At 42.3% G+C, this 15,721-nt stretch overlaps 1 protein-coding gene across 1 annotated transcript in view; it reads left to right on the forward strand.

The window, feature by feature from the left end:
• Window positions 1–3,503: 3,503 nt before the first annotated feature.
• The window catches only part of PMFBP1 (polyamine modulated factor 1 binding protein 1), a gene marked incomplete at both ends in the record, with an annotated part of 41,989 nt that continues 29,771 nt past the window's right edge, over window positions 3,504–15,721 (forward strand). Inside the window, 2 exons of the mRNA XM_080937137.1 lie at window positions 3,504–3,554; window positions 8,376–8,531. Of these exons, the coding sequence (XP_080793263.1) occupies window positions 3,504–3,554; window positions 8,376–8,531 (207 nt within the window). The remainder of the gene's footprint in view (window positions 3,555–8,375; window positions 8,532–15,721) is intronic.

A 15,721-nucleotide genomic window follows, 5' to 3' on the forward strand; every position in this document is an offset into this window, starting at 1 on the left:
TTCCTCTTCCCAAAACTAAACAGTGGCCCACTGAGCTAGAAAAGTGATAGATGAGTTAATCAGAACAAAGACAAGATTGAGTCCTAGCGAGAAACATAAGCTGAGGCAAATGTAGACAGAAACAATGACTCCTAAGAAGAGCTTAGCACATTGAGCTACGTGAGAGTCTGGATCCTATATACCTTCAAGGCAAAACATAGATTTTGGGTAGGGCAATTGGGAGAAGAGCAAAGCTGTGACTACACACACACACACACACACACACACACACACACACACACAAAACCTATATGTGTGTGTGACATATATACACATTTCAAATTTGTATATATGTCAAAATCATAAAACATGAGCCTACAAGGGTGAGAAGGTACTCGAAGCCTGTAGGAAAAGAAGATACAATATATGTAACATGGTACCCTGAATGAAGACAGTGCAGCCAGCACACTATAGCTAAGAGGCCTGTTGCCATGAGCCAGAAGCTGCCACCCCTGTGACTCCAGGACCCAAAAACTTAGGCACACTCTGAAGAGACTTTAAAGGGGTTTTTAGATAAGATGATTTAATTTTTTACCTGATAACAATGACACTTTCTTAGAAATAACTAAGACTAAGTTTCTGTTGTTTTTGGGAATGGAACATAACAAAGAGACTTTGTCATAAAAACTAGATGTTTTTTCTTTCTATCTGAGTTCATAGCTGACTCCCAAGTGGGAGAAAATATTTTCATGCATGCATATATTAGTGCTCTGAGAAAGGGCCGATGGAGGAACAAAGCATCACTAGAATAGCTAAGATTTTATTTAGTGTGTGTGTGTGTGTGTGTGTGTGTGTGTGTGTGTGTGTGAAACTACATGTGCACATATACACGCATGCATGTCATGCCATGCGTGTGGAGGACACAGTACAACTTTCGATTTTTGGTCAGGTTTTACCTTCTATTTGTTAAGACAGGGTTTCTCTTGTTTCTCTTGTAGCATGCTCCAGGCTAGCTGCCCCAGAAACTTCCAGCTTGTCCCACCCAACCATAGAAGTCCTGGGATTGCAGATGCATACCCCTATATCCAGCTGTTTTCTTCCTTAACATGGGTTCCAGGGGTCAAATACCAGTCATCAGGTTTGCATGACAACTGCTTTTACCTACTAGGTCCATCTTCACGGGCCTCTAAGTTTTTATTTAGACTACGAATCATTTTTCTCTGGGCACAGTTGTCCCCAAGAAAAACACTGAAAAACAGATGGCAAGACTTTGAAATGGAGAAAAGAGTTCCCTGGGCAAATGCAAGAGATGAGGCATGAAGAAGCAATTGGCTCAACAGAGATGTAAGAGACAAAGACATGAAGCAAGGGGCTTGAGAAGAGATGACATTGAAGGAGTCTTCAGTCCAAATGAGCAGTAACCAAAGATTTGGTAGATTATCCTATTTCTCTGGGATGAGTCTCCTTCTGCATAAAACGTTTGTCAGTAATTCTCCTAAAAGGGCACTGTGAGGGTTCCTGATGATTGTTTATGAGGTCTGAAACCTCCCTCTTCTACACTGTCTTTCTTATCCACCTGGAAAACATTACATCAAGTGCCTCTAAAAGGTACCACACAACCCTTCTTTCCTTTCAACCGTAAGTACTTCCTAACAGCCTACCACTGTTGTTGCAAATAGCTCTTGGGAGTCCTGGTCTTCCTTGTGGGACAAAATCCCATTGCTGTTTCTTCTGACTTTTTACTTGCTACAGCACATTATTTTTGATGTGAATAATGAAACCATTTCCTTCTAATTTCCCTTTGAAATACTCCCTGAAAGCAAGGCAATCTAGAAAATTAATTATGTGGGCTTTTCTTTCTTCCTTTTAGATACGATTTTATTTGAGAACCATCTGCTGATGAACCCTGGGCTTTCCTGAAGAGAAACGTCATTCTTGAGAACACAGTTTTAGTGTGTGGTGCTCAGACCGAGTTTATAGTTCTTCCCAAATAAAGGTGTTTGTCAAGATAGAACAGCAAATGAAGTTGAGAGCTAGGACAGATCAGGAAGGTCACTTACTACAGCATCTCCATCTCCAGAGGCAAAGATGAGGACTCAGAGAGATGAGGCCTTCTGATGGGACATGATTCACGTAGTTTTCATCTTTTTTGGCTTGCCTGGTGTGGAAATTATTTGTGGTGCTCGCTAATATCCCTTTGGAGAGCAAAGGAAGTTAGGTGTGGCCATGTAATTTGTTTGAGCAGAGAGCAGAAGTGAAGTATTCCGTTTCTATTTTATGAACCAGTATGTACTTCCCCATGTTACCTGTCTGCCTTCACAGCAACATTCCACATTCTAGACAACAGAGGCTCCACTAATTGAGGGAAATAAGTAGCCATGTAAGAACAACATGGGGCAGAGCTCCACATAATTCACAACCCACAAGTAGTCTAAGCACAAGGCAACCCTTCTTGTTTTAAGCTGTTGAGAGCTGGGGTTTGTTGATGTGAAATCACCTAACCTAGCCTTACCAGGTAAGATGGAGTGATGTCATCATTCCCATGATGCATCTCTGTTCATGAAGATGTAAGAGGACCCAGAATGCAGAAAACCAGAATACAGCTCCGTAAAACATTCCAAGTTCCACACCTCATAGCCATTCTTTCTTCTTGGCTTATATTAGGGATGGGGGATGTAGCTTATTACAAAGAATGAGTATTTGGTGGCTTCTCATTCTTGGAACCCTTCTGCAGGTAAGTGCTTGGGGGAACTTCCCTCTAGCCCTATAGTTACAAACATAATGAGTTAGATTATTTTAGTAAGACCGGTGCATTGTGACCTCAACCGCATCATCCTCTACTTACACACCATGACCTGTGCGGCCATCTTTGGTTTCACTGGAAGCTTTTTAACCGAGATAACTCTCAGCGCTTTATAAGATTTTTGATTTTATAATCCCCACCATGGCTAGCTCTGCTTCAAAAGCAAGTTCCGCCATTGGACATTTCATATCCGTAGTGGTAAAATGAGTAGGCAAGCTCCATGGAGTAGTAAGAGAGTCTTTGTGACCTTGGGTAAGCTACTTAACCTCTCTGGACCTAAGTTTCCTCCTCTAGGTAATGGGGATATTAGTAGTTCTTGCCTCCCAACATCCAAGTTACTATGGAAATAGGTCAAAAACATCCTGTGTGATTCATTAAAAAAAACTAAGTCTTAACTGTATATGAGCCACGCATATCTAGAAAGTTCAGGTCCGCCTTTTTTCTTCCCTAAAACAGTGAATCTGGGGACTTTTTGGTCTACCACATAGTGGTTTTCTGGGAAAGATGTAAAACCATGGCCCTGCCTCCCCTCACAAAGGCTTTAACATGCGGAAACACAAACAGATGGGTAGGAAAGTTGGGTATTGTTAATAGCTTAGGAGATTTTTCCAGCTCCCCCACTGAGGGCATAGATCCAGCTGGGAAAATCCTTTAAAGGGCTGGACTCGTTTTTTATGCTTTTTTCCATCTTAAACACTTGGGCTTTTTCAGGTTTACAAAAATGCTAAAGCTTAAAGGAGAATTGCGGACTGCCAAGGGACTGAAAGATGAGGTAAGGCTCCCAACTGCCTGCACATGTGAAGGTGAATCTTTGTTGAAGGAGATTGCTTTCAAGCTCCATGCTTCCAAATTCCAGGTTTAAGCATCATGAAACACCACAGGGAGAGCATAGATTTAAGAGCCCCGGTTTGAGCCTCAGCAGCTCTGAGTCCACATCTAACATCAGAGTGACCTGGGCCATGTTGCCCACCCTCCTTGAGCCTCCTCAGAGACAGTATAAATAATGAGCACTTATTTCACATGCTTGCTCGGTAGCTTATCAGATGCTATGTGCAAAAAAGCACCTAATGGACATTTTCTATTTTTTTTTATTAATTTATTTAATGTGAGTGCTCTGCTGTATATACATCCACAGGCCAGAAGAGGGCATCAGATCTCATGACAGATGGTTGGGAGCCACCATGTGGTTGCTGGGAATTGAACTCAAGACCTCTGGAGGAGCAGCCACCGCTCTTAACCACTGAGCCATCTCTCCAACCCCAGACATTTCCTATTATTGCCAACATTTCACTTTATCCATTAGGGATCTATAAAATGGAGTTTTCTGCTTTGTATAATAGTGTTGGCCAAATTCTATGTATATATTCCTTTGTTGTTCCCCATAGGATGGAAAAAGTCCACTGGGATAAGTGTAAAGATGTCTCACATGACACGTGCTTTCGTCAAGAAATGATCTGCTTCTAAAACCAACATTTCTGCTCCTTTCCTACTGTGTTAATGCTGCCATGTGGGGCTTGCTGATAATTCTATGGGAACAAGGGCCTGGCATAAATTATCTAGGCTATTTTTTTTTCATTTAACACATGTCTTTGGAACACCTTCAATGTGCCAGGCATTGTTCTGGAGGTTCAAAAAGTAAAGGACTTAGAGATCTCTGTTCTCTTGGACCCCACCCTCTAGCAGAATAGCCCCTCGGGGCATGATAGCCCAAAATAGGAGGAAACTACTGAAGTGCCAACCAAAAGCATCGACATCTCACAGGTAGCCAGTATCTACCACAGACCACATGTGTCTTAAAGCATCTACGCGTCCAGTGTACCAGTATGACTAGATTCAGAACAGGGACATGCCCATGGTCTTTGTTATGTGAGTAGAGCTGATTCTAAAATGTGTGCTCATGGAGAAAAACCTTGAATGGCTTTCCATTAATTTCCATTGAAAGTAATGCAAAGAATGTAGAGTTTGGAGCTTCAGTCCCAGGTCGGCAAGATAGCCGTAAAACTCAGTTATTACAAGTAAAATGTAAAAATTCCTAAAGCAACATTAGCTGCCTTTATGATTTTGAAAAATTGTGTCACACGTACCTATTTAGAGGGGCAAGGTGAAAATCAGAAAACAACTTCCACCCTGGGATCTCAGCTAAAGTCAGCTGGGGCTCGGATAGCCAGTGTCATAACCTCAACAGTCCAAGGAATTCTGCAAACAAAATTCTCACCATAAACTGGTATCTGTCTGGTGGCTGTAGCACTGGTGATGATTAAAAGTGGTTTTCCATTATTTGTTGAAGATTGACCTTTGTCCATGGAGAGGTCATTTCCCAGAGCCAGTTAACTGGGTTCCCATTTGACTACAAAATTACCTTAGGAACTACAACTCCAACTGTTTCCAAACCTCCTTCTTCAAGTCCCTAAAGCCTGAGAATACTGCCATTTTGAATCCTAGATGTCCTGAGCTCTCCAAATGCTTCTGAGTCGTGAGCTTGAGTTTGACATAGCTCTCCCTAGGAATATACATGAAACTATTTGTCAGTCCTTTAAAACTCAGAGGAAAAATGTCTTCCCATCTTGAAATATATGTTTGAGAAGGCATAATAATTGACAAAGAGCTCATTTAATCAATACAAAATCATCTGTCATTAAATAGCTGAATTTCCAATAATTACCATGATCATGGAAGCAACTGCAGTATTAGCACTCGCTACTTTGTCTATGGATGGGTAGCTTGGCCAATGTCGTGTAATTCTGGGCGGGTTTGAATCTTGTATCAGTAAAACTGGGTATCTGAAGCCACAGCTTATGGAAATTAAACTTCACTTAGCTGCAGAGGTTTGCTATTTTAGCCATCACTAACATCCTCAGATCCAGGATGCTATCAGACAGAGCCCATGGGTCAACATTAAAACTCTTGGTTCATCTCCTACCTCTAGTATTGGTTACAGAGCTATGCTTGAGGAAATGTCAGCTCAAATCTATACCTAATGCATACTAATACTCTGAAGGCATCTGCCTGGAATTCATTCTACATAGGATTATAAATAGTTCACAGCTGATGTCTTGAGCAAGGTATTAGAAAGAAATTAGATTTACTAGGACCCCATGAAAACTTGCCTTTCTTGAGTTTCTGAGTATAGCTAACTGCATTAAAAATGGATGTTGGATAGCAGCTCACTCTGATACCTCGAAACTATGATGATTTGCTGTTTAGGAATGAATGGTCACACTTTTATTTTAGAGGTAAATTTCATCTGACATCTAGCAAAACACATTTGTTATTCAACTGGTTTAGAGGAAGATGATTTATCCTGGCCCTCTTGTTTTATGAATGAAGACGTTTCCTCAGAGATTCCAAGCTGTTCCTAAATATCCAAACCAGAAGATACTGAAGGCCCAGTGATGAGGTCCTGATGGTGGAGCAGAATAGGGTGGCATTAGGTTTTCTATTCAGCATGAGCCCAACCTGAAGAGAGAAGGATTAGTTCACGAGCTTAAGAGAATGCACTCAAGATAATGCCCAAGTTGTGTTTCACTGGCTTTGTATTAATGAGTCCTCGTGGGCATGGTTGCTTCAGAGCCACCAGAGAACATGGTCCTCAACTCAAGACAAGATTGGCATCAAGGCTGTCACGCAGAGCAATCTCAGACTTCCTGTAAGACAAGCATAGCGATGCCGCCTACCTCGAAGATCATCTAAATGACTCCACAGCGTCCTCAGCATCCAGCTCCCCCATGAGATGCCACACCATCCCTCAGAGATGGCAACCATGAAAGTACTCCAGGGTGAAGGTCTACTCCCTGGTGTAGATCCCTGGTGGGATCTCGAGTTTTGTTCTCAAGTTAGAAAACAGTGACTACCTGCCAAGTTTTTTCTTTCTTTCTTTCTTTCTTTCTTTCTTTTTTTTTTTTTTTAACTACTCTACTTGTATTCTCTTAAGAGAGTCCCCGGTAATTGTCTTAATGGTAATTACATGCTTGGGGCAGTTGACATCCACTGTTATTTTTCTGAAAGCAAGGAGTGAGGAGCAAGAGCTAAAAAAGGAGGAGGGAGAGTTTTGAGATAATGAAATCCTTTTAATGACAGAGCCATGCCGTTAACCTAATTAAACTGTAAAGTGGGAAGAAGGAAAAAAAAAGCTGCAGGTACTAAAATGGAAATGAAGTGAATCAGCTGAGACAGCAATACTTCTGGGAACCGTGCGGATTCCCGGTACTCTGACATTGTGGTTCCGGTTCCCACACTGTCCTCTGGCCCACCTTGGCCTGCTCAGAGCTTTCCTAGATGGAATGTCCGTAGTAAATGCCTGATTTACTATGTCCACCTCAGGTCTCGAGTTCCCATGGGATGTGTGTCCTGTGGCTCATGTATTTCGGAAGCCAAGTCAGTGTGATAGGTCGGCAGAACCCCGGTTCCTCGGTGAAAAGGAATGTGAGCCCTGGCCCTTCTAAGTTCCAGGCTTTGGAAAGGTAGCTCAGATCCCTGGCCCATGACTGGTGTCCTTCCCTGGTTTTCTTTTAAAAACAGTTGCTTTAAGGCCTCTGAGGTCACTTTACCTCTAAAAACAGAGGGTAGGAAGTGCTGGGGTGCTCGCTCGGCATGGTTGTAGTCTTTGGCCGGTGACGTCACTGGTATGGAGCTGGACCGCTCAGCTTTCATTCCCACTAATCAAGATAGGCTCTGAGATGTTTAATTATACTCTGCGGTTTCCAGTAGGATCAGGCTAACATCGTCACCCAGAGACCTTTGTGTGAGCCGGTTTGCTGGTTTGCCTGGGAGGTTTTTTTTCTCTTTCTTCCTTCTTTCCTCGGGAATGTGGCAGAGCAGTACAAAGCTAGGAAGGAAGCCCTCCAGAGCTTCCCAGAGTGCTTCCCACTAAATTCTTCTTATATGCTCACACCCACACGTGGAGAGCCCACCCATCCGCCATTGCATTGGACCCAACCCCCTACCCACCCAAGTTGCGACTCTCTACCCAATCTGTTTTGATTTCCATCACTCCTCTCTGTTCTGACCTAGCAACAATTAGCTAACCCTTCTAACTCCTAATCAGAGACAAAGATCCTACCAATCAGGCCAGGGCTTTCTCTTTGGCTGCCACTGGTGAGTGCCTGTAAAGAAAAGCATGCGGTTTATAGGCAGGAGGGGGTTGGTTAACGGATAAAGTGAAAGTTAAAGAGATCTCAGAAACCCTTGCCAACTCTATCACTAATTCACTGTAGTCTTGACAAGTTCATTTGACATCTCGATATGTTTATTTCATCAGTGGCAGAACCATTAATATTTATAGACAGTTCTCTGGGTGCCTGGAATCATTCTAAGCACTGACTTCCTCGTGAAAAACACGGGAATTGTCTGATGCACCCAGAGCAGTGTGGCAAAGATTAATTAATATAAATAAGTAATTGTCTGAATAATGTAAGGCTCTAAGACACCTCACAAATGGATCCTGTGTAAATGTTACCCAAGATGAGTAATAAGAGCACAAGCTCAATAAACAAATTTCCAGCAAATTCAGCTCCCTGTCAACCCATTAAGCAAAGAAAAGCAAGTATTTCCTCGTTCGTCCATAATTGATGCTTTTGTTTTTCTGGCTGCCTAGTCTGAGGAGAGAGACAGAGACATCAACAACTTGAATAACAAGCTCTTAAGCCTGCAACTGGACATCAAGAATCTCCACAATGTCTGCAAGAGACAGGGGAAGACCTTGCAAAAGAACCAGCTCTGTGTGGAGGAAGCTATGCTGAAAACCAACCACGTAAGGCACCAGGCAGTGTTGCCTTCTCTGCTCCCTTGACCACTGTCACTTCTGATGGGAACGAGGGGATGTTCCATTGTGGGCCACTCAGAGTACTAACTGAGCATGCATCAAGAGAACCAGATACACCACACATACTCCAATATAGAAGAAACTATTCCTATCTTCGAGAATTTTCAATCTAGCTATTACCAACATTATTGAGACACTGAGTATTATCTTTATTCCTTATCCAGATTTAGCTCATCTGGAAAATACTAGAATGGGTCTCAGACAAACGTCCACATTAGCCATGGCAATGAGAGAGAGAGCCACTGCACCTACTCTGAGGCATCTCCCTGCAAGAGGAGTTCCTAAGGCCACACCTGTGTCTTTCTGTTGTTCTCCTGGAGGCTGGGATCCAGTCATTCAATAGGCTAACATGTCAGAGAGTCCTCAACCAATAACAAATTGGGGAAAGTTCATCAAATAACTATATCCTTTCCACTTGGTCCAAGTTAATTCAAGACTGGCTCCTCGCTCTCTCCCAGAATTCCTCAAGGGGACTGAGTCCAGTGGACCGGTCCTAACCAGCTTGGTCTACATCTCTCCCTTTCTTGTCTCAGTCCCCAACTTGTCTGAGTTTTCTATAAACAGCACCCACTTAAGAACTTGGACCTTGGTGGCTTGTTAGAGGGCCTGATTTCACAGCCCACGCAAAGCCACACTCAGTAACCCTATCTGAGGGTGGAAAGGGCAGGCTTCACAGGTGTGGCCAACTTTCTCAAGAATGACTTTGAGTTCACACTAAACAAAAAGTCTAGGCAGTTCACCAACAGAGCAATTTCACGTTGACCTTCAGTGCCCTTACTCTTATGAATCTCGAAACCTAAAGTGTTTACACCACTTTAAATTTCTTGACACAAATCAGAGACCAGATGAGGTTGCTTTTTCGGTCTGTAAACTGGATTGCGTGTAAACATGAAAAAGTTAGTGTTTGCACAGGCACTTGCTGGATCCCTGGGTTAGGCCCTGAGCTGCTGTGTAGGTAACCACATGTTCTGGAGCTTACTGAAGGACCCAGGCTTTCCTCCCTGTCTGCCAGCATGCTCCCAGGACTCATCACTGGACAATAGAAACCTCACATTGTTCTTTGCAGCTGCCTGAATATGCTATCTATGAACCAATTTCCCTTCCTCTTACTGGCCTTGCCTCCCCTTCCTCAGGAAGTCACAAAGAGGAACAAAATAATCCACTGGTTTCCCTAAATCAATCTCGGGAAGATGATCATAATTTCTTCCTAAATATTAACATTTTAGGATATTTCCACTAGAGCTATTTGGAGTTTACTTACCATCCCAGTCAGAGAAAGCAATGTGGTTTATAAATGTATCTGGCAACTTAGAAGGAGAAAGACATTAAATTGCATTTTATTAGTCTAATTGCCTAGAAGGTCTAACAGCTTGAGACAAGCTCTAAAACAAGTTCTCTTTTTTTTCCCCCTAGCACTTAGCACAAAATTTAAACTGCAGACTATGCATACAAATACACAATTGCACTCAGACCTCCACTCATCTCCTCAAAACCCCTCTAAGACCTGCCTTCTGTGGGAAATGTACTATGTTGACAAAGGAGAAACACCAGGCTTTCTGAAATTTTGACTAATACTGATGTGGAGCTGGGGAAATAGGCAGGAGGTCATGAGTGAGGACCACATTTAAGGGAGAAAAGTAAAATGTTCTATCAGATGTTGTATGTAACAAAAGAAACAGGAGAGAGGCAGGTAGTAGAAGAGAAAATGCATGACCCTGAAAATCAAAGAATATAGACGCCTAAACTCAGAAACAAGCAGACTGAAAAAACAATAAGGCTCTGGGGCTATGGAGCTGACTCAGCCATTAAGAGCACACTGTTGTTGCAAAAGACCCAAGACTGGAGTTGATTCCCAGTGCTAGGCAGCAAGCAACCTCTCAGTACTCCAGCACCAAGGTGCCTGATGCCCTCTTCTAACCTCCACGTGTACTGCACAAACACATACGCAGATACACACACAATTACAATTTAAAATAAAATTATTTTAAAATAATGAATTATTTGAAAGTAGGGTCCCCAGGGTGCAGAATTTATGGGCGCTTCATCCTTTGGGTACTTGCCTGACTGTAAGACTCAGTATTTCCTTCAATTTGTACGTTATGCCCCGTCATTCTAGTCAAAGTGACTCAAAGTGAAGGAAAAGAAAAAAAAAAAAAACAGACATTAAAATAACATGATCAAAGACTGGTACAGTCCACACCTGAAATCCCACAGCTAGGAAACTTGAGGCATGGGGATTACCAGCTTCAGACCATCAGGGCCTATGTAGCAAGCTGTATGCTAGCTGGAGGTACAAAGCAAGACAGGTCTCTAAAAACAAGCCAGAAGCTGTGAGATACGACTCAGTGGGTAAAGTCTCTGATACACAAGCACGGGGGATCTTAGTCTGAATCTTCAGAACTTATGTAAGAAGTGGCAAATTAAAAGTACTCATACAAAATGCTGTGGGAGTGCGTGCCTATAATCTCAGCACTTAGGGAGCCCCATCCTTGCCAGGCAGCCTGTCAAGCAGAACAGGAAAGGTGCACGTTAGTGAAAGATTATTTCTCAAAAAATAAGGTGGGTAGCAACTGAGGAAGATGCCTGACATAAATTGGTAGCCTCTACCCAGAAGCACACAGACATGCATACTCAGAAACATAATGCATCACACACACACACACACACACACACACACACACACACAAGCCAAACCAAAATAAATAATAATAAGAGAAAGAAGAACCTTAATAGCAATTTACCCAGATTTTATTCATGTTGAGGAATAGGCAGCATGCAAATGTACTGGAACTCCTATTGTTGAACTAATTTTGGAGATTATGGAGGGTACCTTTTTAGCATTAAAAGATATAAAAACAAATGTTATCCTTTCAAGTGAAGCTAATTAGTTGAATATCTAAAGATTAGCAGAAGCCTGGCAAACATTATCATTAGATATCATTTTGAATCATCGGTAATGATGGCAATTTTAATGAATTTGCTAAATGCAAAGTGTGGTCTTGAATTGGATCTTAGAACAGAAAATAAAAGTGAATGGAAAATATGTAAAATTCAAAAAAACAGTATCTAGTTTCATTCCTAATACCCTACACAGCTTAGTTTGATGTCTTAGTTTGGTTGCATATATGAAGTTAGGGCTGGGAAAGTGTAAAGGAGAATTCATAGGAAATTTGTCCTATTTTTGGAAATTTGTCTGTAGAGAGAAAACCATTCCCAGTGGATTTTTTAAAAAATGGATCTCACGTGAGAAGAACGTCTAAACCACAAACATCCATTGTAATAAAATGCCTGTTGCAGAGCATACAGCTCTTCTGTATTCAACAAGTGCATAGAAGACACAGGAAGTGACAGACAAGCTTCACTACTGATAGAGAAGGCTGACCTGGCACTTCAAAGGAATAGCTCACTCAACACCTCTAACACTGGAAAACAAGTTCATAGCCATGACTGGGGGAAATACAGAGAAACTCTAAGTTCTTAAACAGATAAAGAAAACCATTAGAGAGACATGGTTATTTTTTGGAACAACGCCAACCTTTGACAGCAGAGTGTGCAAGCTGAAGAGAGAGTAAAGGGTTAAAAAGTATTTTGAAAAGCCAGCTCTAGGCAAATCAGCAGGGCCTGATGATATTCTTCTAAGAGTGCTTAAGGAATTGGCAGGTGTTATTACATAGCTGCTAGTGATAATTTTTGAGAACTCAAGAGGATAAAGAAAGTCCCTGTAGACTGAAAAAAGGGTAAATGAAGTGCTCATCTTTTTAAAAAGGAAGAAAGGACAATCCTGGTAATTATAGACCTGTCAGCTTCACTTCAGTATCAGGGAAAATATAGAACTTAACATCAATCAATTAGCATCAACTTCAAAAGCACAAAGTATTGGGTGGTAACCAATGTGACTTTTCAAAAAAGAACCATGCCAGGCCAATTAATTTCCTTCTGTGATCAAGTGGCTTCATAGCAAAGAAGGAGCAACAGCTATAATCTCTTGGACTACCACAGTGGGGCTGAAAAGTTGACTAAATATGGGAATGGTTCCTCTGGGAAGCCAGAGATCTCCAGCTTTTCATGTGGCTGATATGGGGGTATAAATCTAGCTGAAAAATATGGTAGACCAGATGGCCTCAAGCATCACATCCAGTACTGAATAGTCATCTGAAGAGCTAGTGTTATTTCTATAAGAGCACTTCATAGAGGAGAGGGTTCCATGAGTAAAGTACAAGCAAGAGGACCTGAATTCATACCCCAGCATCCATGTTACAACTGGGTGTGGTGGCACACATCTGTAAGCCTAACGTTGTCAGGAGGAGATGGCAAATTTCTGGAACTCAGAGCTAGATTAGTCAAAACAACAAGCTCCAAATCCAGTAAGAGACCCTGTTTCAAAACAATTAACTGAGGAAGACACCTAATGTCATTCTCTGGCCCCACACATATGCACACCCACATGTGTGTACACAAAAACACATGTGCACACACAGACAATAGAAAGTGTAGTGGTGACTTTCTGGATCTGTCCTTTTGCAACATATAAGTAAAATATGGACTTAGCATATCAGGTATTATTTTACATTTATCAAGAGTTAAGAAAAATATCCTTTTAAAGATATGAGGACAAATAAGTAGAAATTTAGCGGGTCCGAACTCATTTTTTAGACATTTCTTGTGGTCTTTAAATTTTGGTTTCTCCAAACCTATAGATATTGCTTAATGTATAGATATCCCAGCCTTTCTGTGGATTTAAGCAGTTCTTGGACCTTCCTAATCAGGTACATTTAGTACAGGTACTATGTTTGCTGTGAACAGCAAGAGTTCAAAATGCCTGCACTATCTGGCTAGTCCATCGTGTTACCTGAAACTAAAGTAAAATCCAGAAAAATTCCACATGGTCTGTGGAGAAAGAGAAGTGACTCAGAGCTCGTTAGGATTGCTCCCAGGGTGTAGCAGCACATACACAGAACATGGGAAAAGACATTCACATTCTACCCTCATAGGAAGCTTCAAAGCCAATGAACGAGTCTCAATTCTCTTGGCATCCCCTGCTACGGGGAAGAAAAGCCCGAAAGGTAATTTTGCCTCATTCAAAGAATGTTTTTTCTCATTCAGTGAAGAGCAGAGTGGAGACGGAAAAGGAGATGCAACGGACGAGTGTGCATTAGGGGATGGCAGCTGCTTTTCAGCTGGTGTCCATCAGCAGACAAGCAGATCCAATTCGGTTACATGCTAGATCCAAGGTCCTAACCCTCGACAACTGGTCTGCCTTCCAAAAAAGCCAAGAGGGAGAAAAAAAATAAATTAATTAAGCAAACATAAAAACTTGGGGGTATTTTCTTCACAGAAGCAAGTCCCTCAAAATCAACCCTAATCCAAAATGTCCATGCCTTCTTTCATCTCAGTCCACATGAAGTATTTAGCTGCAAGAACTTTCTTTCCCACATAGCTTCCAATAGTTCCTCTATCCATATGGGCTCTTGGAGACTTCCCTGTACACACACACATCTGTGTCCTGCGTGCAAGGGTACGAGCGTGAACAGAGAGAGAAAGACATAGACAGACACTGAGAGACAGTCACACACACACACCTTTGTGCGTGCCCATGCATGCCCAACTCCCTCTTCTCCGAGTCTCATTTACAGAAGAGCTGTGAGAAAAGCAATATTCTTAGCTTGGGAAGACTGAGAGCACCTAACAGTATTCCATACACACATAGGCATGCTGTAAATACAAATTTCATCTCTGTTTGGGGAGATCTCACTGCCTTCCCTGCAGCTTCATTCATGAATTTCTTGTTCCGAGTGTTCACCCTGTCTCTGCTGAATATCTCTGTTGCTGCTGACAATGGTGGTTCATTTCTTGTTCATCTTCTCAACTCTGAGGCATGTGGGTGAGACATGGTTAGCATCTGCCTTTCTGGTTCTGAACGGGGCTGTACCTTACCTCTGCTACACCACCCATCCAACTTAAACTTTCTTTCCTTAGAGTCTCAGCTAAGTTTCATTAAAACTCCACCTCTCCAGTGACCCCACTAACACTTTAAAATCACTCTCTTTGATAGCCATAATTCCTCCACATCTAACCCAACCGTGGATTCTGGCGGCTCTGTTTTCAAAATATACCTAGAATCCATCAACTTCTGCTAACTGGCATTACAACACCCTTGTCCTACCCTACTCTCTCCCTCATCACCTGGATTTTTCTAATAGTCTCTGTGCTCTCTCTGCTCCTTGCTTTCTTACAGTTGACTTTTAGTAGAACACGCCATGCGTCCTTTGTAAACTCTACAAAAGATTATGAAATTTTCTTCACAGTACTTTCCAGCGGACTGTCACCTCTTGAAAAAACCTGGGGACTTTATGATGGCCTCCTTACCCTACAGGACCTGGTGTCCTGTTTCTCAGCTCCTCTGGCACTGCTTTCCTGCCTTTTTCAGCTCTGCTTCGAAACATGCACCGTGGCTGGAGCTTCCCCAGGGCTCTCTATCCCACCTGGCAGATTTGCACCTTGTGTATAGACGTGCTGTTGTCTGTCTCTGGTCTATCCCTGCTACTTGAGTCTGTTGTTCTCATTCTCCTACCTCCTTTCCATGTGGACTCAACCCACCTTCTGTATAACTTTCTCCATAAGAATTTCTACTCTGAACCAGTATAACCTACTCTACCTGTCTCATCTCTGTGTCTGCTCTCTGGTGCTTTTGCTCACAAAGCAACTCTACTGTTCTCTAGTTTCTGTCACATGTCTGTCTCTCTCTTGTGCACATGCACACGTGTGTGTGTGTGTGTGTCATGTATGTGTGTGCATGTAGAAAACACATGTACAAGCATCTATATACATGTAGAGACCGCATGAGATGTCTTCCACTATTCCGTTATCTCTTGAAACAGGGTCTTCACTGAATCCAAAGCTCACTGATTGGCTAGCCAAACAGTGGTGACTGGGCAACCTGCCTATCCCCAACTGTCCCTACTCTCTCCCCACTAACCCATGCTATCACTACAAACCCTGGAGACAACACCTGGTTTTAACCAGGAGATTTGACCTCAGGTCTTTATACTGATACAGCAGGCACTTTGCTGAGTCATCTCCACAGCCCACTCTTTTAATTCTATAAATGTAGCCCAACT

This window comes from Micromys minutus (genome assembly GCF_963924665.1).
Source record: "Micromys minutus genome assembly, chromosome: 24".
Taxonomy (NCBI): Eukaryota; Metazoa; Chordata; class Mammalia; order Rodentia; family Muridae; genus Micromys; species Micromys minutus.